The following is a 21,714-nucleotide window of genomic DNA, read 5'->3' as shown; positions in this document are numbered from 1 at the left end:
GTGCATTAGCTTTCGGGCGCTTGCTTGAAAATGGATGCTTCAGCATTCCTGAAAAATAATGGCTTTCTTCCTGTTACAGGCAAGTCCAGCCCTTGTAGCGCTTGTTTGTTCTCCTAAAATAGCGTGGCAGCTTCTGCTAACTGGCAAATGCCTGTAGGTGGGAGAAAGATTCTGATCTTTCACCTTTCACTTGAATGAAAGACTTTGAACATGAGGTGGTGTGAGTCGCGATGGTCTGGATGACCTCCAGAGAGGTCCCTTTCGACTTCAGCTGTTTTGTGACTTCAGATGAAACGCAGGACGGTTGTGATGGCAGAGGGGACGTGAGACAGGTCATGAAGGCGCAAGGGTCCTTTGGCTTGGGAGAGAGAGATGCTTTGTAGGAAGTCTGTGCAATAGGGGTGGGGAGATCAGGAAGTGTGGCATGGGTAAGACTTTTTCCCCTTGCTTCTTAGGAAAAGATGGTGGTCACATCCAGAGCTTTATTAAATTTCTCATTTCTTCCAATAGCAGTGCAGCTTTTCTTGGGGTGTTACAGTCAAAGCAGATTGTCTTATGTCTATTTTTTTCTTACTGAGATAACATCGTCTGTATTTGGAAGGGTGTTGCTAGTGTAAAAGCGTGAGTACTAAAGAGATGGCATGTTTGGCTCCTACATGTCTGAGAAGTGATGGCTACAGAAGTGTAGTGCAAGAAGTTACGAGCAGTTGAAATGAGAGCGTTGGTTTGGAAATAAGGTTGTAGCATTATTGCTGAAATGATGATTACCATCTTTGAATGTGTGTGACAGGTAGGGGAGTAAGAGCTTCTGAGAAGACTACCATAAAAGCCCTAGTAAAGTTGTGAAAGCATTGTGTTGTTTCTCTGAGGAAAGGTGGTAAACTCATGGATCCTTGTGCTGCCCTAGGAAGGAGGAGAAAAAGGACAATGTTTGCCTGCAGTTGGATTTCTGTGCGGGGGGCTGAGGGTGAGATGATGATGATGTACTCTTGGGATTGCATCTGCCTTCCTTCACTGTTTCTTGTAACTGTCACTTGAAGTCTGGACTCTGTCGTTTCCGTAATAGTAATGTTAACTCATCCTTTGGAAACTTCTCGTCAGTCATTTCATTATTGAATTGCTGAATTTCATCTTGTCTGCCCTCAGAGCAGTTTTCTTCCTATGCAACGTACAACTTCTGTGTTTATTTCATGAATAGCAAACGTGTATGTCTTCTTCATTTTGAGTTACATTAATTAAGGAAAAAATATTGAGCAAAGTCACTCCCAGGAGTGATTCTGAAAGACACTGTCAATTATTTCCTCCTAGTCTGCTTTTAATGTGATGGCATCTAACCCTTCACCTCCTCCTTATTTTTTCTACTCGTTGTTGTCTTCCTCACTTGAACGGGTAAACTTCTGTGTGCACTGGCTTGCAGGAGTGCTTATAAGAAGGCACAAGGGACTGCAGTTTCCCCTTTTTATTCTCCCTTTAATTTACCAGAGCAGTTATCTGATAGGCATCCTGCTGTACAGCTGGGCCTAGCCTTGTGAAGTGCTTAGTTACAGCCAAGCAGGATTAGATCTACGCTGTTTCCTTACTCTGCAGAAATAAAGTTATCAGAGAAGTTTTGGGTGCATCTGTCATGATGTAGCAATGTTGAATTTCTGAGGCTGTTTGTTTTGGTTTACCTCCCTCCACACATCTAGTTAGTCCAGCTGTGGCATTTGATTAAAGCCTTGCGTTTCCTTTTGGAGCTTTGTTTTGAATGACTCGCTAGAAGTGCTCTTTTGCTCTCTTTCTGTAGTAAAAGAACTCTTTGCCGTTTGTAAGCTGCTCAGTATGACCTTTTCAAAATTTTTGCTACTACTCAGCGTGTGATTTCACGTGTCAGTCCTTTCAAAAGTCCAGATGAAGACTCTTCAGTTTCGTCGATTTGACTGTGGTGAGCTTTGAAGACTTCAGTTCTACTTCAGTTGTGACACTAGTGTCTTCCTACTGATCCCCGTTAGCTATTCTGTCTTTACCATAGTGTTAAATACACAACTTCCTACATCTAAAAGTGTTTGGTCTCCTCTGAGAGCTTCATTGCTTAGTAGCATCTCTTCTTTCTTTCCTTGTTCTCTTTTTATTTATATGGTTGAAGAACTTTCTTCGTGTTTGTTCTAATATCCTGTGGAAGATCTAACTCAGCTTGACTCTTGGCAGTTCTTTATCTCCACAATACTTGCCCTTTTTAGGATGTAGCTCTTTTTGCTGGTGAGTCTTTTTGTTGTTGTTTCCCTGCTAATATCCTTTCTGAAGTGGTTATTCATCCATTTATTTCTGGAGACTTTCTTTACAAGCATTTTTCTCCTTTGCTGTGATTCTAGTGTTTGTGCTTTCTGACTTGACCTATCAATTGTTGTATTTGTAAAGGTGGAAGAAATCTAACAGTCACCGGTTCATTTACTAAAAATTGTGCTTCCTAATACACCACACGTTTCCTGAAGTTTGTAATTGTGGTTAAGTGCCATTCAAAACCGTTGCATTATTGATCGGTAGTAGTGCCCTCAAATTTAGTTGCTAAATTACATGCAAGGGCTCTGTTGCCAAGAACAGCCACAGTGAATGAACACAAATATTTGAAAGAACATTTTCCTTTATTGCTTCATTGTGTGAGTGAATACATCTTTGCCCTTACAGTGCAAAAAAGAAAAAAGAAGCTGAAAGTGTCTCTCTGCCCCCTACCCCACCGCTGTGATCACTGGTCTTTTCTTTTGTGAAATGTTTTCCTGCCCTGAATCAGAAAGTTGTTCAGGGTCAACATCTAACATGAGTACAAATGTTAACCACCTGCATAACCGTTAATAAAAATCTTCAACCTCTAAACCGTTATAACATCTTTCTTTTTGTAGAATTATTTCATTTTCTCTTCCTATATTTCTTAAATTTTCTGGAACAAGGTTTTTAAGTCTCAGTATCTGATTATTAATTGTACAATATGTGTGTATATATATGTGTCAGGTTGAGATTCAGCCCACGCTTAAAGGGGAGGGGGCTGTACGAGTGTCAGCATTACGTGGCACCCGAGCGCATGCTGAGCTGTGCGCTGACTCGCGTTTCCTTAGTGCGGAGAAGTGCCTGAGCCACTGTGTCCTGGACGTGATAGATATATTGCGTCTGTATCAAGCAGTTCGAGATAAACACCCAAGATTGTCCTTCTGCTCTAATAAAACTTTGGTGGGTGTAGAGCCAATTCCTACCATCAGCTCTTCTGGTAAATCTCTGCTGTGTGAGAGAATGAGGGAATGGTTTGGCAAGAAAACAAAGCCATTGGACGTACTGTATTAGATTTTCAATTTATCCAAATTTGAAGTGCACAAATTGTTAACGTTTGTAGTTCTAGTTTTTTAATTATCAATTTATGATTTTATGCTTGAGCTCCCTTCAGATTGTAAATGAAACACATTTTATTCTGAATGTTTTATTCAAATTATTAAATTGAAACTACAATCCTCCAGTCTTGAAGGAGATTAGGAAGAGTATGGTATCTATTCAAAGGACATAACCTTTCCTTTTGTTCTCTTTCTTTTTAATCTATATAATATGACTGTCCTTATCTTTGCAATACTAATGCTGACCTTGTGTTTAAAAAATAAGTTGTTTTTTGACTTGATGTAAATAAATGTGGAGAATGAAATATCTTAAGGTTTTGTTTCTGTAGATTTCCAGTGATTTCCCTTTTACTCACAGAATAGCATTTATGCTTAATATCTATTTTCAGATCATCTGACTCAAGTATCCTCCCACATGTGGTTTACTCAGTAGAGAAGTTAAATCATTTGACAGCAATATTTTTATTTGCGTTATTTTGTTATGACATGCTTTTTTCTCTCCTTGTGTTTTTCTAGAAAATTGTGATTTGCATGCACGTTTCAATTATTGCAAAAGTGCAAACCTGAAGAGGTCTTAGTGTGTTAATGTTAATTTCTTTTACAGACACTGAATCCCAAATGGAATGAAGAATTTTATTTTAGAGTAAGTTTCCCTTTACTTGCAATCATTATAATGTGTACGATTAATCACATGGTGTTTTATAAGGTTGGGAAGAAGCTTTTTGTTGTTATTGTTTATATGTTTTCTTAAAAACTGCTTGTCCTGATGTTTGCTGTGGTCTTAAAATGTTAGTGTGGTGGCAAATAATCAGAAATACTTCAGGGAACTGTATGAGATTTAAGCTATCATGGCAAAAAATAATGAAATACAAATGTAGAGAAGCAATACTGAAAAAGTAATTTATCTTGACCTTCATATTGCTTGCCAAAATAAATCAAAATATGCTTTTTTCTTGTAGTTAACTTTTATCTTTTTAGATCTTTCTTAAAATGAGTGTAACTTTCACCAAAAACTGTGATACAGTTTCAATTAGTAAATGACTTTTCATCAGAAAAAAATAACTTAATATTTGAAAAAAAGAAAGGAGGCATTAAAATTGTTATTATCAGAACCAACATAATATAAATGAGAAGGATGATAACTTTGTTATTTACTTGCTGAAACTATTTTTCTGAGGAAGAATGACTTAATTTTACTGCAGCTGTAGCTTTCACAAAAGGAGGTTAGGTAAAATTTCAGTGGTTTAACATCTAATCTTAAACAGCTGCTTGAGAACAGATGTCATTGTAGATTGTTAGAAATGGGTATGCTATCAAACTTTGTTTATAGTCTTAGTGCTTGATGGTCTTGCTAATAAGATCATTTAAATAGTTCCCATCAATATTATTTCTAATACACATTTTTTTGAGGTTCGAATGGAACTTTTACTTTTAAACACTTACGGAGTGGCTTTTCTAGATTTTGTAACTGGTTAATAAATATTTAAATCTCTAAAAATTGTCTTTATCTAATGTTTTGATTTGTATAATATACTCGTGAGTGTGAAATATGGACTCAGACTTGCTTCTTTAAGCTGTGCAGAGTCAATAGAAACTGTCCTGATGCTAAGTTCATTTTGACTGCCCTGAGGTTTTCCATCTTCATCCCAGAGGTCCTTGGTAGTTGCACCCCCTTGTTGCAGAGGTGACCCCGCAGCAGTGCAGCTGGGCTTTAATACTGTCATTTTACCACAAAGTCGCTACCCTAATAAGAGAGCGTTTTATGGCAGGGTTCAAATGCATTGCCCACAGCATAGAGGACGAATTACGTAGAGATGGCCATTATGGCAATTGCACAGGGAAGGGGAGATAAAGGCAGTTTTACACTTCGTATGTACTTGAAGACATTTCAGGCTCACCCAGATTTGATTCCCTGCTGTGTGACTCAGAAATGAGTGACTGCGCCTCCGTAAGCCCATCCTTACAAATACTGGTCTCAAAAACATGCTGTGCTGTGCTGTAAGATAGACTGTGAGGAACAAATTCATGTGCTTTAAAGTGGAGTATTTTTACCCAGGATTAGAAAACTTGTGTTTATAATTTTGACTGATACTTCTCAAGATAGTCTTTTTCATCATGTAGTTTTTCCAGAAAAAGAGAATACCCAAACCCACAGCCATTTGTCTGGATTAAACTGCACGTGTACTTCACAGAAGCTCCATTAAAATACCTTGAAAGCCCTAGACACCAATGTGAATATTTAAATTAATGCATACCTTTTTTATGTGCCACAATTCTCTGATCTTTTCAAAACTGGGAATTTCCTCACCACCCCTACAGAATTATCAATCAGTCGTGGACTATTTTATGTAGATTTTCTTAATTAAACAAGTAAACATACTAACCTGGCTTACAAGTTTTTCTGAAGATCTATCAAGTGGACCAACTACTACTGAACATTTTTCTCTTGTTTAATAGTGGCTGCCTTGTCTACCTCCCAGAGCTGTCTTTTCTTTTTTTTCTTTTTTTAAGCGTTAGTCGTCTTTCTGCTTAAATTTACTTCCAAGTGAATCATTTCCTGCAGACCCAGTTGCTGTTTTCAAGTGTTAGAGCTAAGTTTGCTGAACACAAAGTAGGTTTTCTGACTTCTGTTGGGTTTTCCATGATGTGTGATAAACGGGCTAGAAACAGTGACAGGTGGACGGACTGAAACAGAGACGGTGAAGTTCTGAAAGAAATGCGGCAAAGCTTTTGCTCCATACGTTTTGGTTGAGCTCTGCAGATGTGGAACCCCGAACTCCGCGAGCCCTGGTGTTCTGTGCAGCCCAGCCTGTGCCCAAGCCCCGAGCTCTCCCCTTCGGCCGGGCCCTTCGTGGATGAGGCGAGGTGTGCTGCTGGGCTCGTCGTCGAGGTCCCCGTGTGCGGTGCAAACCGAGGCTTACCTGAGGGGGAAGCCGCTGGGATGCTGCCCTGGGACATCTCCAGATGCCATCAGCCTGCATGCAGCGTGGCCTCTCCTCTTCAGAGCTGTCTGTAGACAGAGAGGCACGGTACCTGTCCTGCACTGAGCGCAGTAAAGAAGAGCCTCGAATGTTCCCTGGGAGGCTAGGTCTAACTGCCGTAGGGTTTAGAAACGAATTGAGTGCTCGAGTTTAAGTAAAACTAAAAAATTCCCTAAAACCTGTTAGCCCTGTTCTGTTTGCCTTGGTTTAATCGTTGTATGAACTAGTACCCATATAGTGTTATCAAGCGAATGAACCTAAAGTGATATTTGAATTTTCTCATAGGTAAACCCAACCAATCATCGTCTCCTGTTTGAAGTGTTCGATGAAAACAGATTGGTGAGTGCTCCTTGGTTGTTTCGCTGATCACAGGCTGTGTAACATGAATGGCAAGAACATAGCACGTCTTAATGGTGTATTTTTGTCTGCACATTAGCGTGCTGGGCGATACAGGTTAAAGCATAAATAGTGTCTGTTTTATGGACGAGTGGAACATTAAACGCAGAAGTACTCTACTGGCTCGGACCAGAATGCACCCTCTTAACCCAGTATTCTGACAGTGGAAGCCCCATCGGATTCTTCCTTAGGCTTCTCTGATGTAAACTGATAAGCAGTCCCAGCCCTTTTAGTCACTTACAAAGCAGCTGCTTCATCCTCTGATGATTTTAGTGTCTATTTCCTGTAACTTTTAGTACTTCTTAATCCTTTTTTGGGATGTGGTAACCAGAGCTCCACTTAAGCCTCAAGAAGCGGGTGCATGAAGGCATTAGGAATTGGTAAAACAACGAATGCTCTGAGTTTTGTGTTCAGTTCTGTCCCTGATGACACCTGACGTATTTTTAGGGTTTTTAGCCTTGAACTTCATTTTGCTGATGCAACAGTTGTTCTAGAGAAGTCTCCCCAAATCTTACTGCTTGGTCCTTTTGTTAGCTTTGTCTTCTGAAAACTGTAGCACAATTGTTTTTGTTTGAGATGAGGTATTACATTTCTTGGTTGGGAGCTGTGCAATCTCTACTAAAATTGCTTGCCTTATGAAGATTAGGATCAGTGTTGTGAAGATCTTTTTACGCTAAACAAACATAATATGGAAATATCAATCACCAAAAATGTATTCTTTTTCTCTGTATTCCTATTAAATATAGAGTGAAGAAAAATAAAAGTTAAAATATTCTGGGGGAAAAAAGGACTCAGTGAAACAATACTATTTTGTGAGTCTTCCTTTAGGGTGAAGTAAATAGACAAAATGTAATAATAAATCTGTGACAGCATGTATGTAGACAGGGCTGACTGAGTGTATTTGTTGGCAATGATAATCATAATGAACATTTGCACTATCAAAACTGTCCTATGCCTTTCGAAGTTAAAGGAGATCATCGGTCAGTTCTTCCTGGCTTTAAGGTCCTGTGTTGCCAGCGGATGCAAACAACACTGAAGCAGCAATCCTGTAACCGTAACTGCGCGCAGGGTATGTAAGCCTGGGCTCAGGACTGCGCTGACATTCCCGTGTGGCTTGCGTGTGCCTTGGAGGATGCTTGGAATAAGTTTGTGTTGGCGTGGAGGGCAAACCTGAAACTCGTGGAAGAGGCTTCGTTCTAGCCTGCAGAGGGCAGTGGCATGTATGGGGATGTCCATGTGTGACATTAAAGGGGTGACAGTTCAGGAAAAATTCCGGCGTGGCTGCACAGTGACAGCTGAGAAATAACAGTTCTGGTATACTCATTTCAGATACACGCTGCTTAAGATTTCCAAGTTTCTTATATGTGGTACTGGCCTTATACTGGTACTTTCAGTACTATTTTATACTTGAACCATTTTCTGGCTGTTCTTTCTGTGATCCTGCTTCTGTAGACAGCCTTCCCTTAGACTGTAACCCTGGGTTTAGGAGCCATTGCTTTCCTTTCAGGTGTTCTGAACTGTTGGCAAAGGAAAGCAAGTACAGTGGGATTTGTAGAGTAGCAATTTTCCATCTTATATTTACAGAGTAAGAGACATTGAACAGATTATTTTGGCTTTCATGTGAAATACTCGTTGTGAATACTTGCATGGTTTTTACCCCATAAGAACTCTTTCTTCATGTTCCCAAATTATCAAAGCACTTTGTCTTTGCAGTATGTCCTTTCTTTTCCACAGTCAAAACAAAGAACCTATGATGCAAGCTTCATCTTCAGTGCAAAGAGACACTGTCCTTGCGTAATGTTTTACCTGAAAAATAAGAAAAAATAATGTCAACACCTGTGCTTGCACAAGGCAATTCCACGGAACTGTTGCTGTATAGAAGCTATTCATGTTTTTCTTCTTGTTGGCTCGTAGTCCGCTTAAAACAATAGGGGATTGTGCTGTCTCTTGGCAGTTAAATCATTCTAAGCTTCCATTTCTCTTGTGATTGGTCGTTTTCTGTCTTTTGAAAGCAAGCTGCTCGCATAGAGAGGTTTAAATGTCTAGAGAGATTATTGACCCGCCACCTACAAATTTTCAGAGCTGTTGACAAAATTGTAAAGCTTTCGAGTTCTCCCAGGGAGATGTCCATGTATTTAATTGAAGCTACACTGTCTCTTTCTGTAGATAGGCTTTTTGCTAAACACTTTCTTTTCTAGCATGTGCTAACAAGTGCTGTGCTGTGTGCATCAAATGTGAGTATCCTCGGATCACTGATTTTCTGCATGTAGGGTGTTTGTTTTGCATTTCGGTGTATCCTGTCTGTCTGTTGTTCTTCTGAGGTCTTTTGGCTCTCAGAGAGCGTAACTGTATTCCATGCTGGCAGTCACACTCGTGGTAATATTGCTAACTTTCTCACTGGAGGCTGGCCAGCAATGGGCAGAGTTTCTGTACAGTGTTTAAGACAAATCAGTACAAAACGACATGCAACACCCGTCTCCGGTTTTCACTCGTCTTTACTGCCTGGTAAAACTAAAAAGAAACTTTATTTTCTCTCACTTTGCACATTTCTGCTGTTTTTAATGTGTGAGAAATCTTTGGATACATAGGGTTGCTTTGATTGTTGTGGATTTTTAATTATTAAAAGGGGCTGAGCAGGCTAGTGTGGGCTATATGACGTTTCTAGGGACAATGCAAAAGCCACGGCTTTTTAAAGGCAAGAAGTTTGTTACTTAATCACGTTATGAGCACAGTTAAAATTGAAAGCATAACCGTGCTATATTTATTCGTGTTCTGCCATGATAGCCGAATGCTGTAACGCACACCAAAATGTTAAGCTTGAAATAATTTTTCTTATTTGCATGTGGAGTTGACTGACTGTTAACGCTAAATCCGAGTGTTCCTGTTGTAGTTAACTTTTCGTGTGCTTTATACAAATGTGCTGTATGAGTACGATGTGGTTTAGATTTATAGCAGTGCCGAGTGTGTTTGCTGCCTTAGTCAGCTGTGAGAGCTCTCCCGCTGGGGCCGCTCCTCTCTGATGGAAAAGGAGCAGCTGTGAAGGTGCTGTTTCAGGCTCTTGCTGGCATTAAAAAACAAAAAAACAAAAAACAAAACCCCCCACTAGCTTAGATTGGAGGGGGGAACCAGGCCACGTGACTCCCACCATCCTACCCTATGTCACAGTGTGTAGGAGCGCTGATTGCTCTTACCCAATCATGCCTGGAATGCTGCTTGCCACTTGGGCTATTTCTGCTATCTGTCGCTATCAGTGCTGCAGTGCTAACAGTTTGGCAGATGGGACACTTTTTCTTGGAGTTTATGTCTTTGGTTTTTAACTTCTGGCAGTGCCTGAATTGTTGCTGTTCTCCCTCTCCTTTTCTTCTTTCTGTAAAACCATGGCCCATCGGCTGCGGTTTCATTTTGGCTCTGGGCGAAGCAACACAGCCCCCGAATCGGAGGTCCTCGACCGGGAAAGAGAAGATGACTTTTTCATGGCATTCCACACTTTGCCAAGAAGAAACAGTCCTCATGCTTTCTCCCGACACGGAGCAGATTATGGTGGGGGCAGCGATTTTCAAGAAGTGGGCTCCTTAAAAAGGAGTACATCCATGTTTATTCCCCAGCTGCTGAACAGCATTGACGTGCGGCCGACAAGAAGCTCGTCGATGCAGATTTCTCTTCAGCGCAAAGCTGCGAGCGACTGTGCGGATGAGAGTGCAACCCTGGAATCTCCCGAGGAGACACTTCCTTGTAAGTTCCCAGACTTTAGGGAGCATTATGCATCCCCCGTGGAAAACCATTCTTCCTCTCTGAGCAGTCCAGAGGTGACTCCTGAAAATTCTCCACCTAGGCTGACGGAAGAGTTAGGGCGACAGCTCAATGGAACTCTTTGCTGTAATCGGAGAATATTCTGTACTGTTCCCTCCAATAACCAGAGCGAAGATGCTCCATCTACAGCCCAAGAAGATGCGACAAATGGAGCAGCTTCAGGTTTAAACATAAGTGGCGTGAGGATTCAGCATCGTGCTTCCAGTGTAGATGTGCCTCAGGTTACTCTATTACCCTTTGGATCTGAGGCTCAAAATAATGCCCCCACCCCTGAGCCCCGGCGTTGGTCTTTGCAACATGTGCCAGATATGTCAGCAAATTCAGGGAAAAAGTTCTTTGTTCTCCAGTTACAGCAACCACAGGCAAGTGGTACCGGTGGCGAATATAACTTTGGTTTTACTGGAACAAAAGGGGACAGGTTGGTCCGGTATCCTCGGATACGGCTAGAAAGGAGTACCTCCTACCCTGTCCAGCCACGACCGGAAGAAATTAGCCCCACAGATGACGGATTGAATTCAGAACTGCATGGAAATGGAAGGAACGGGTCAGAAATATCTAGAAGCAATTCAATAGAGAGGATTCCTCAAGGGCAGGGATGTTTGTTTAAAATCAGACCAGATCAAAATACGAGGCAACAGCACTTCAGAATCCTTGTCACCCGTAATCCTGAAGAACAAAATCAGGTTGTTGGTAAAGATGGTCGTGGCACCCCTGGTCCTACACCAGCCGGCACCACGGTAAGTATGATGCTGAGTATACTATGCTGGTAAAATACAGAATTGCCGTACAAAGGCTTCTGAACTTGAAGCAACTGAAGGGCTTCCGTTGTTAGTGCTAGAACGTTCTGCATTTCTCTGGAACAAGCTGCAAATCATCTCTATTTCTAATCCAGCTTAACTTTGCTCTCAGTTATGATTGCATCCAGTGTAATATTTTGAGATTCTAATGTCACACATTACTCAATTCAGTGTTACATCAGTTGAAAAGATTTTTAAAAATCAGAACATTCAAATGGCAAAATCAGTGTTTGTGTTAATTTAGTTGTCTGAGACCCTGCTGCATGAAGAATTCTTCATGTGCTTTGCTTTTAAAAACAAATACTTGGATAACTTCTAAGGATAATGTACACATGCGTGTCTCTGTGACTTAAAAATGTGCCCTGTAATGCTATAGGAATTAAAGACTAGAAATTTTATAATTCTGATGACAATAATGACTTAGAGGTTAGAAAAAAAAATCTTAGTTTATTTTTTTCTTGCTTTTGGCCTTCTGCAAATTACAAACATGTTCTGTTTATGGTATGCCACAAGTCCTGATCATACTATACAAGTAGCTTGGCACAACTCAGTAACTGTACTGTCATTTGTATTTGCTTTGATTTTGCTTTAAGATGTCAAAATTCATCCACTGCTTTTTTCTTTATTATAATGGACAAAGATTGAAGTTTTGTGGTTTTAAGCCATTTTTAAAAGACCAAAGCAGGAATGAAATTCAAGGGTTTAGATTAGTCATTTGCTTAAATTGCTTTACTGTGCAATTTAACACTGCCCACTTGAGTTCCTAAGCTCAGTGATGCTGTATATAGAATAGTAAGTACTCTATCTCCAGCTGTGAAAACAGATTCACTAAAGAGATTTTGGTCTTTACTGCTTGTGTGTTCTCATTCTCCTGCGCTTTCTTTCAGTGAAATGTAGTACAGAAAGACAGCTGCTCACTGCAGAGATGCCATATGATGACTCTGCAGCTTTCTTATAAAAAAGCTGATCGTCTCAAAGCTATTCCAGCGTAACCTTTTTTTAGCTCTTAAGTCACTAGTATGCGTAGAAATTCACTATTATTCATATTTATGCACAGAATATTCCTAAGCATTCATTAAAAATAAATGTTAAAAAAAATCTCTTGCCGAAGAAATACAGGTTTCATTTCAGTTTCTGTTAGCTAGCAGTTTTGTTAAGTAGTGCATAGTATCTTTCCTGCCAGCCTGAGAATGTTTCAGCAGGAAAATTTGGAATGCAGAATCTCCGCTGATTTTTTTTTCCTCATTTGAATTTCATGTATGCAATACATCAAGAGTTCTCTCTCATACTACAAATGTATGCCTGATTTTCCGTTTCCTATTATCCAACAATAGCTGTTCACAGAGAACCACCATAACCAATTATATAAGTAGCTGTAGTAGGTCAAACCTGGTACAAAAGTGTCAGAGATTTACAGATTTGCGCAACTTGCAGAGATGTGCCCGATGTCTTCATCCCGTGCCTCTGCAGTGCTTCTCATTTTCCTAAAGGATATGCCCCCAAAGTCACTTCCTTGATCCTCACTGTCGTAGCAATTCACATACCAAAGATGTACTTCAGTGTTTCCAGAAGAGAATTAAGAAGTTTGTTCCTACATGCTCTCAGCTTTAGTTACCATGTGAAATCAATTTAGCCTGCCGTGAAGCGTGCCAGTCACGGAGGCACTCAGTCCAAACAGAACTTGCATTCTTTAGTGCAAAACATTTCAAAAATGAAGAATTAATTGAAACATAAAGCTTCTTTGTGGTGTTTTCTCATATTTTGAGTAAGCCCAGAAGTGTTGTGGGTAGAGGTGATTGGCCAGGCAAGTTGCCATAGGAAGTGTGGGCAATGAAAGCGTCTTGCTGAAAGTCTTGCTTTAGTTTGTCTAGGTATAAAACGTTCTTCGGTATGGTGCAATTTCTGAGCTATCCCACAGTAGTTTGGGGATCTCTGATGCTAAGGACGGGTGTGCCTGAAGTGTTTGTTCTGTGAAGCTGAGGGGAAAAGCTGCCATGTCTTACGGTTGTTAGAGAAGAAAAAAAATCTGGAGTCTTCCAGTTAAACAAGTTTGTGTGTATTTGATTGATATAGGGCATGGGCCTGGGGCTGTACGCAGCAGCTGCTACAGCCTTATTTATCTTGAGTGAAAACATTCATGCGGGCGTCTGCAGTCCTACTGCTACCAAGTGTTTATGACCTTTCAAATATCTTCTGTTTTAGACAGAAGTGTTTTTGGGCAAGCAGGATGTATTTCATTACAAGTTGTTATAAAATATTAACTAAAATATGAGCTTGTGCCCAACCGAACATTTTTATTTGGAAGCATAGTTGCAAACTCTTTTGGCTGCCGTGGTATTTTATATGTAATACAATAGACTACTGCTAAGCGTGTATATATACCATGGCATGTAACAAATACTTACATTGTTTTTAATTTGGGGTCTCTGAGTGCATATTTGTATCTTCAAAAATCCCATATACTGCACAACTGTGTTAGAGATCTGATAAAGGCATCTTTGTTGTGATGAAAAAATGCAAAGCTCCCTGGCAAAATGTTGTAGTATTGAATTATACGTAGCTGACAAACAGAAATGGCAACTCTTGACTCTGCTGGTCTGCATTTCACAAGTCAGCTTTTATTTTCCTTCCTACCTTCCTTAAAAATAATTTGAGAGTAAATTTTGTTGTGAAAGTACAGAGAATCTAACTATGCTCCTAAGATACCAGCTGGGATCGGGGCATCTAAACCTAAAAGAGCAACTTAGAATAAACACAGCTCAGCCGACACAAGGGGCCAAAATTCTGCAGAGTGCCCTGAAGACTTGGACGTGGCCACCTAAAGACACGGGTCCTGCTCAGGCTGGTGCTGCGTGGCAGTCTGGCGGTTAAGTGCCTAAAGTCTAGCTGAGATGGTCTTTGGCAAGATTTCCTGTCTAGAAAGCGAAAGCAGGGTTGGGTGAACATATGCAATGCGCATGGTGGCTTTCATACAGACTCTGTGTGAAGTGGCTAACAAATTCCTGTTAGGTATGTGGAACACGATGGAGGTTTAGTTGCATTGTGGAAGAATAATTTCTTAACTGGCAGTTCCCTCCTGTAGCCGGGCAGGGCTCTAACGATTCTGGTGAACAAATTGCATGTGTCTGTCCTTGCGCCGTGCTGAACCTAAGGCAGGTACCGCTTTGTGATAGTGAAGAAGGGGAGAGGAGGAATAAATGTTCTGTGTTTTACCAGTGTGATTTGCAAGCCACAACACGTTTTGGTTGGTATGATATTCACTTCTGGATTGAATTTTGTTTTTCTTTCATACATAAACGGACCCATTTGGTCTAATGAAATAAATGCTTCAGTGGTTTGGTGTAAACTATGGTCAGGTCTGAAAGTCTCTTTCCTGAGATGGTATGGAGCTGGTAAATGGATTATATACCGGTGATCCTCACATGAAAAACTGGTGGAGATTATTTAAAGATGAAATGAAAAAAGAATTTCCACCCTCCCACTCCCCCATCCTCATTCAAATAACCATTGCAAGAGATTTTGTTTCAGGCTAGCTAATCCAGTCTGCTGAGAGAGAGGGAAATCCTAATTTTCCTTTTAGCGTGGCACTTCTTGCCAATTCTTGTGGCCATTCACTGGCCTGTCCTCGGCGTGGTGTTCAGCACATACAACATTTGTCGTCTTTAACTTGCCCCCCTCGGATACTTTTTCAGGACCTGAGTAGAGTGGTGCTTTTGGTTTGAAGAAGAGGTCTTGTTGCTTCCTACATTTGCTGAGCCAAGTCTGTCCGAAAAATCCAAGGAATAAACAGATAAAAAGGGGGCAGATCCTGTTCCTAAGAACGTGTCTGTAACTGTTGGTGTGCCTCTCCTGTTTTCACCTGGGTGAAGTACATCGGAGCCGGCACTCTAATCCGAGACGGGATGTGAGGAGCACGCAAGCACTTGGTCCCGGGGTCCGCCTGCCCCTGCGCCCACCCCTGTGGGCGGCGCGGGGCTGGCTGCGTTCACATGCCCAGTGAGCCTGACGGGGCTCTCCCTGCCGCTCCCGCAGCAGTTGCTGAGTGCACCAGTGCTTTCAGTGGTACAAAGCAAGCCGCTAACAATTCGTCTTTTCTTAGGTGCTATTCTTCATTATACTAGTTGCATATTGAGGGCTTAGAGATTTTTCTAAAACTGAAAGGTGAAAGCTGTATCAGCGGTATTTCTTTCCAAGCCTCTTTAGAGAGGGCAGAATCGATACAACTCAACTGCACGCAGGCATCGGTAGACAAGTGCCGTGGGAAGTGTCGTGCGCCTTTAGAGGCTGCCTTGCCTTCCAGTGCAAACAGAGCTAATACAGCACCCAGCGATTATTATCTTTTACATTGCACTTGTCCAGGTTTGGAGACCTACTTCAGGGACTGCTATCTGGACTCTAACAGGCATCTCTAGAACAAAATTCATGCTGCCTGTAGCTAGGTGCTTAAAATACCCCAAAGGAAGAGTGCTGTGAAATTTGTGTTCCTCTGCTTGCTCCACAAGGAGTGCAGATGGCCATCTAAGGGCCTCAGTGCTGTGCAGGTGAGGACTTCGCTCACATCTGCCTGTAGGGGTGGAGGATGCTCTCCCTCGGTGGTTACAAATATCCTAACCATTTAGTTAGTTGAAAACTACTTCAAGCGTGGTTTCATTTGTATATAGATATCTAGGTATCTCTTTTAGTCAAGTTTCCAGAGTCAAGAATTGGCAATACCGTCTTTACCTTATCCCTATCCACCCCCAGAGTTCCCTGGTAAAGTATTCCGATTTTATTAGACTTTGTTGTTGGGCGTTTTTCTTGCTGGAAGCTGAATCTTGAATAAAACCTTGAAGAAAAGAGTTGGAAATAACATTTTAATTTTATAGCACTAATAAACTATTTGCTCCTACATGGAAAAATTGTGTGCTGAGTCTCAGTACACGGTGATCTCTTTAAAGCTGAGTTTATAGGGCCCTCGATTTACAATGGAAATGCTGACACAGTCTTAACACCGAAGGTGCCAGCCAGAGCAGCTTCAGTAGAGAGCTAGCCCCAGAGAACTGCACATAATAAAACAGATACAGAGCGTTCGTGGCTTTTTACACTATTCAGCTGTTTGAGAAAGGTGATCAAGTAGTGAAGAATTTAGGAACGTACATGTTTTGTGATGATTTTTGTTCAAAAAGCTCTTCTAAGTCCAAATGTATCCTGTTAACTTAGTTTCTGGATTACATCCCATTGTAAAATGTACTGCTGCGTACATTCGTCTAAAATCTGGTGCTTTTGTTGCTTTTCGTTTAGTAAGATGGCATTGGTAGCTTCCAAAAGACAGCAATTACGTCCAGAAAAAGACATTAATAAAATCAGCAGTATGACTGGGCTGTTTCTGTTGCCTAAAGGAGGGAAAAAAATCACCTTCGCCCTCTTTAAATCCTCTGATACCATCTACCCAGCCAAATGCTGGGCTGTCTCGTGTGCGTGGAAGAAGCTGATTCTGAAGTTAAAGGCCCCGGTGTTATTACCAAAATACTATTCCTGTTTCCAGGTTTGTGATGTGCCGACTCCTCGGGCCTGGGGCAGGGAGGGGCCGACACGTGCGGTATTCGGGAAGCGAAAGGCAAAAGGAAAATCTGTTTCTAATTAGATCAGTTGTGCAAATGAAATAAGTACTGCACTGTGTACTGTGGTGTGAATTCAGACCGTTTTTCAGTTGCGTTGGTAAAAGCTTCGTCTTCCCTTTCAGCCTAGGTTGGAAAGAATTAACCTCCCTGGTCAGCCGCGTTCCCGGGCTGTAGTTTGTGTAGGCTGGAAAAGAACGAGAGGCCGCAAGGTGGGAGTTTTGTCCTCAGCGCGAGGGAGATTCAGCAATGAACTTGTATGAGCTCACGAGCCTTCTTTTCAGTTACTCGTTGCGGTCTTACATTCTTAATCCTACTACTAAAAGAGATTTTTAGTGGTAAAGATTAATATAATCAGTGTTTATAATGAAGAGAAGCAAGGCAACAGGAGCCTACTTTTTCAACATCAATTTTAATACTCAACAGGTTGCTGGAAAGACAGAAATAAAACTCTGGAGTAAGTTATTTTGAATGCTTTTATTACAGAAAGCAAGCTACTTCAAAATTGAACAAAGTTATTCATCACACAGTGAAAATTCTTTTAAACAAGGCTGACAAGTATCCTCCTTGACAAAGGTAAAGCCTAAGTTTTACCAAGTTAACGTTTAAAACAGTTTGTGTATTTTGTTCCAAAAATAATTTTCAGCTTTGAACTGTTTTTAATTTTATTTCTACTTAATGTCCTGTAAGTAAAGAGCATAGCATATCCACACGTGTGGATAGCAATATTATTTAAAAGGGATTATGTCAAATCACAATTATTTGTCAAATCACATTTTCCTATTGCTAAATAAAATTTGAAGCATTATTATTAAAGCAAAGAATTATATTTGTTACATTCTACACATATCCCCCCGCTTCTAGTGTACGTTTTGTGCATTTTAACAGTAATATAATTGTTTTAGTACATCTGCACTGTAAAGACTTTGGGTTACAAATATGCTAATCATTTGGTTATTTTGTTAATTGAAATCTGCTTCAAGCAGGTTTTTTTATTACCAGAAGACAATTATTTGCTTCAGATTCTATAAAAGTGGACCTAAACGTTAGTGTTGAAAAGTTGAGCAGAATCTCCTTCCATTTACTTGCACAGAATCTTGTGCTCTCTCCAAAGATTTGGAAGTGGAGGCTGCTGTAGTTGCTGTATTACTAACACTTCAGTATTTTTAGAAACTCTATCAGAGCGTGCCTGCCAGCACACTGAATTATTATAAACACAAGTGAACTATACTTGTTGGGAAATATATTTGGTGATGCAGCTTGCAGTTATGTAGCAGTGTTTACTAACATACATCGTTTCAGAACTCAGTAATCCATAATACAGGTTTCTGATCCTGGACAGAACATCTTTTTGAATGTTTGAATTGAGATTCACATGGCTTTCATATTTTTCTCTCTATTTAAAAAAAAAAAAAAAAAAGAATATGCTAATGCCCAAAAGCATTGCTGAAAGTTGTAGATTGCCTTCTTAATCCAGATAGCCAGCATTTCTTTTGCAGTTCAGAAAGCTTCAGATGGCATGTTGTGACCTTTTAATGATTTTTTTTAAAGAATGATATGAAGTGCAACACTGAAATGTCCTTGGACATGAGTTATTTGCATTAGCAGCGCATCTATTTGATATATCTGGTTAAGCACAGGTTGTTGGTATCCTTTTATTTTACAACAAAGGAGAATTTTTTTTTTTGAACATTTCTCCCTTAAGCAGTAAATATGCTGTATGTGGTGAATTTCTGGCCTTATGGGTCTGCATTAGCATGTTCTTACAGAAGCTGTCTGTTGTCCGAAAGTAAGCAATGTGTGTAATTTGCAAAAATTAAGTCTGATGAATGGGATTAACGGATTTATCCATATATATATTCTATTATACAAAAATGGGGGTTTATAAACTATTTGCTAGAATGTGATCTGCATGATTTGCAATGTTAGCCCTGTGCTTTTATCAAACCTGTGAACGCAGTCTGTCGTCATTGTCAAGAGTAGCTCCGGTTTAAGCAAACAGGAGGATTTTCTGTCTCACAATTTGCTGACTTGGGACTTGGGCCACCTTTGGGAACACAGTTGTGTCAGGGGCCTTGCGTTGCTTCACGAGTCTTCTCAAGCACATCTGAAAAGCCAAAATCTGTTTGAATCCACAACATCCCAGAAGTGGGATTCATCATTTCTTTACAGATAGAACAAAGATTTGCCTGCAGTTCAGTGATTTTAGGCCTTTAGTGTTGGATGAGGAACATTCAATTAACTAGCTTGAGAGCGCTAGTGCTGCAGAACCTGATGGACGAAGAGAATGCCAGCGAAATGGGTGGGAGGTCGAGGAGGTTAGACAGATCTAAGGGCTCCTTGTTTTGTCACAAAGTCGTGTGGCCAGCCAACAGTTCTATGCTTTTATGTTGGACTTAGTGATTATTTCTGGCAGATCACATTTGACAATTTATTGCATGTTTTCTGCCTTACTATGTCAGGTTTTTGTTCGTCTGTGTTCATCTACAGCAGACCTTACCACAAAGGGATCTAAGGTTTTTGTAGGTGTTAGAACCAATGTCCTGTTTTCAGATACTTCCAAAATTTTGTTAAACAAGCCCATTCAGACCTTTATATAAACTATGTCTTTGAGGGAAAGTTGTCCACTGTTGAGGTGCCTTTTTTTTTTTTTTACAGTGCACTCAAAGCATATCTCCTGACTTATAAAAATCAGTTTGTCATTGGAGCTGCTGGTTTTCAGGTGTTCTACACCAAATGTGTACCAATACGTACGTGGAGATTGTTAGCAGCTGAAAATAAAATACAAGTTGTAAGGTAAATACAAATATTGGATATTGAGAGAAAGTTAACTTTCAAGTAGTCTCTTTTGCCACAAAGGAAGTACATATAAATAATAAATTAATCAGTTACAAGGTGTAGGATTGCAATAGATGCTCTACAAGGCATACTAATCAAGCCATAGAGTAACTCTGGAAGGTTTGTTTTATATATATATATGTGTGTGTGTGTGTATATATATATATTTTGTTTACAGTACTTGTGACATTATCAGCTTTCCCCCTTCACTTCCAGCCTTGCAGAAGGTTCTTTCTGCAGCTCCCGAGGCAGCTGGGAGCTGATGTGGGAGCAGTGCATTGCTGAGTTGGGATTAGGCTTCTGTCCACGCAGGCTGAGGGAGAACGTGACCAAAGATAAATGAGAAATGAGCTGAGCGGAAAAGGGGAGCAGGATTTGCTTCCTGCAAAGAACCACTCATAACCACTGTAAGCCAAAAGGTTTAGTGAAGATAGCAACAGTATCTGCACCCGATCTTCTAGCAGGTCCAGCTTACTTGTTTTTGTCACATATTGCTTCAATAAGCATGTAAAATTTTGACAGTTTTGTCTGATTTGAAGCTCTGGGGCTAAATCTAGTCCATATTGAAGCTATTAGGAATTCTGCCATTGATTTCAGTATGGCTGAAGCTGCACTCGTGAACTTCCCTTTACCATTTCTTTCTTGCATGTAGCCCTCATAATTTCAGAGGCTTCAGCTAGATAGCTCTCCCAAGGAACAAAGAACCTGTGCAGGCTGGCTACGTGGATGTCATGTCCCTGCCTAGGTGTTACTCTGCGTGCAAACATGCATCTGCCAGAGTGTGGGATGAAATCCCACGCTGGAATTGCAGTGCAGTAGTTCTGGCCCAAGTCCTGTTCTAGGCATAACAGCAAACGTAATCCTTCTAAAAACCTTCTAAAAATGATGAGAAGAGGTAGGGAGTGGAGGTGTAAGATTAGGGGCAGTTACAAGCCTGGCTGAAACTGTGCACCTTGAAAGCAGGGAGTAAGCTGGTTGCCATTAGCCAGTCAGCAGAGCTACACCAGAACTTGTATGCTCAGCGATGAGTCCGTGGGTCTCACTTGGCTGTGTATTTCAGTCTGTTCTCTACGTACAAATTAATATGCAGATAGTTGTAACGTCTTCAAAGGTGGTACCAAGTGCTCCCATCCTCAGGATTATGTCTGCCAACTCGTGCAATTACCGATCTTCCTGAGCCATTGGAAGAACTTAAATTTCTCACTTTTTAAAGTAAAGAATTTGTCTTTTGCATTGCTCACATTTTGGCAATGTTCTGCAGATCGTCTACTTTGTTTCCTACTCTAGATAAACCTTTCTGCTTAGAACCATAGGTCATTGCACAAACACTTGTGCAAGTGTTATCGTTCAGCTCTGTGTGTGTAAAAATAAAGTTCTCTGAACATACTTCTCTGGGGGAAAGATTCAGTAAATGAATGCTTCTGAATGAAGGAAATATGCCGAGGGTGGTCGCTTGCCTCAAAGGACAGCCTGTACTCAATAAAACGTCTGCTTCTACTTGCATAGTGCCTGTGTGAGGGTCAGAGGAAGGCAGCCGTTCTCAGGAGACCGCAGGCCTCGGTGTTTTCCTGATGTTGCTCAGACTGGTACGCCTCTGGAAAGGTACACTGCTGTTTCTTTGGCAGTGAAATATTGATTATATACCTCCTACTTCCTTGTTGAACTGATTTACATCCCAAAAAAAGGTGTCAGGTTTTTTCCTGCTCCCATGGTGAATGACCTTACGGTTCACTAAGCACCTCAGAGAAAGGTATTTTAAGACGAATGTTTTGATTCTGAGTTTTAGAAAATAGAAGTTGACACCAACTCTGTTTTTACTTTTATCTCTCAATGTACAGCACTGAAAAAAGGCAAGTAAAAGTTAGGAATATTAGGAATTATAATGAAAGTAGAGTTTAAGACAATTTTTGTTTTGTATGTAATCTGGGTCCTGAATATG

The 21,714-nt window shown here is 40.6% G+C and overlaps 1 protein-coding gene across 3 annotated transcripts in view; it reads left to right on the top strand.

Moving 5' to 3' along the window:
• NEDD4L (NEDD4 like E3 ubiquitin protein ligase) overlaps window positions 1–21,714 on the top strand; it is a 150,517-nt gene that overhangs the window by 69,127 nt on the left and 59,676 nt on the right. For 2 of the 3 annotated variants that reach the window (XM_035560031.2, XM_035560029.2), the window contains exons 4-5: window positions 3,961–3,999; window positions 6,623–6,676. In XM_035560031.2, the coding sequence (XP_035415924.1) occupies window positions 3,961–3,999; window positions 6,623–6,676 (93 nt within the window). Of the gene's footprint in view, window positions 1–3,960; window positions 4,000–6,622; window positions 6,677–10,110; window positions 11,281–21,714 lie in introns of those variants that run through there. The other variant, XM_035560028.2, reaches the window with a different exon arrangement.

The sequence above is a fragment of the Cygnus atratus genome, chromosome Z, assembly GCF_013377495.2.
Source record: "Cygnus atratus isolate AKBS03 ecotype Queensland, Australia chromosome Z, CAtr_DNAZoo_HiC_assembly, whole genome shotgun sequence".
NCBI lineage: Eukaryota > Metazoa > Chordata > Aves > Anseriformes > Anatidae > Cygnus > Cygnus atratus.
Note: the sequence above shows the minus strand (reverse complement) of the source record. Positions and strands in the feature narration are given on the sequence as shown.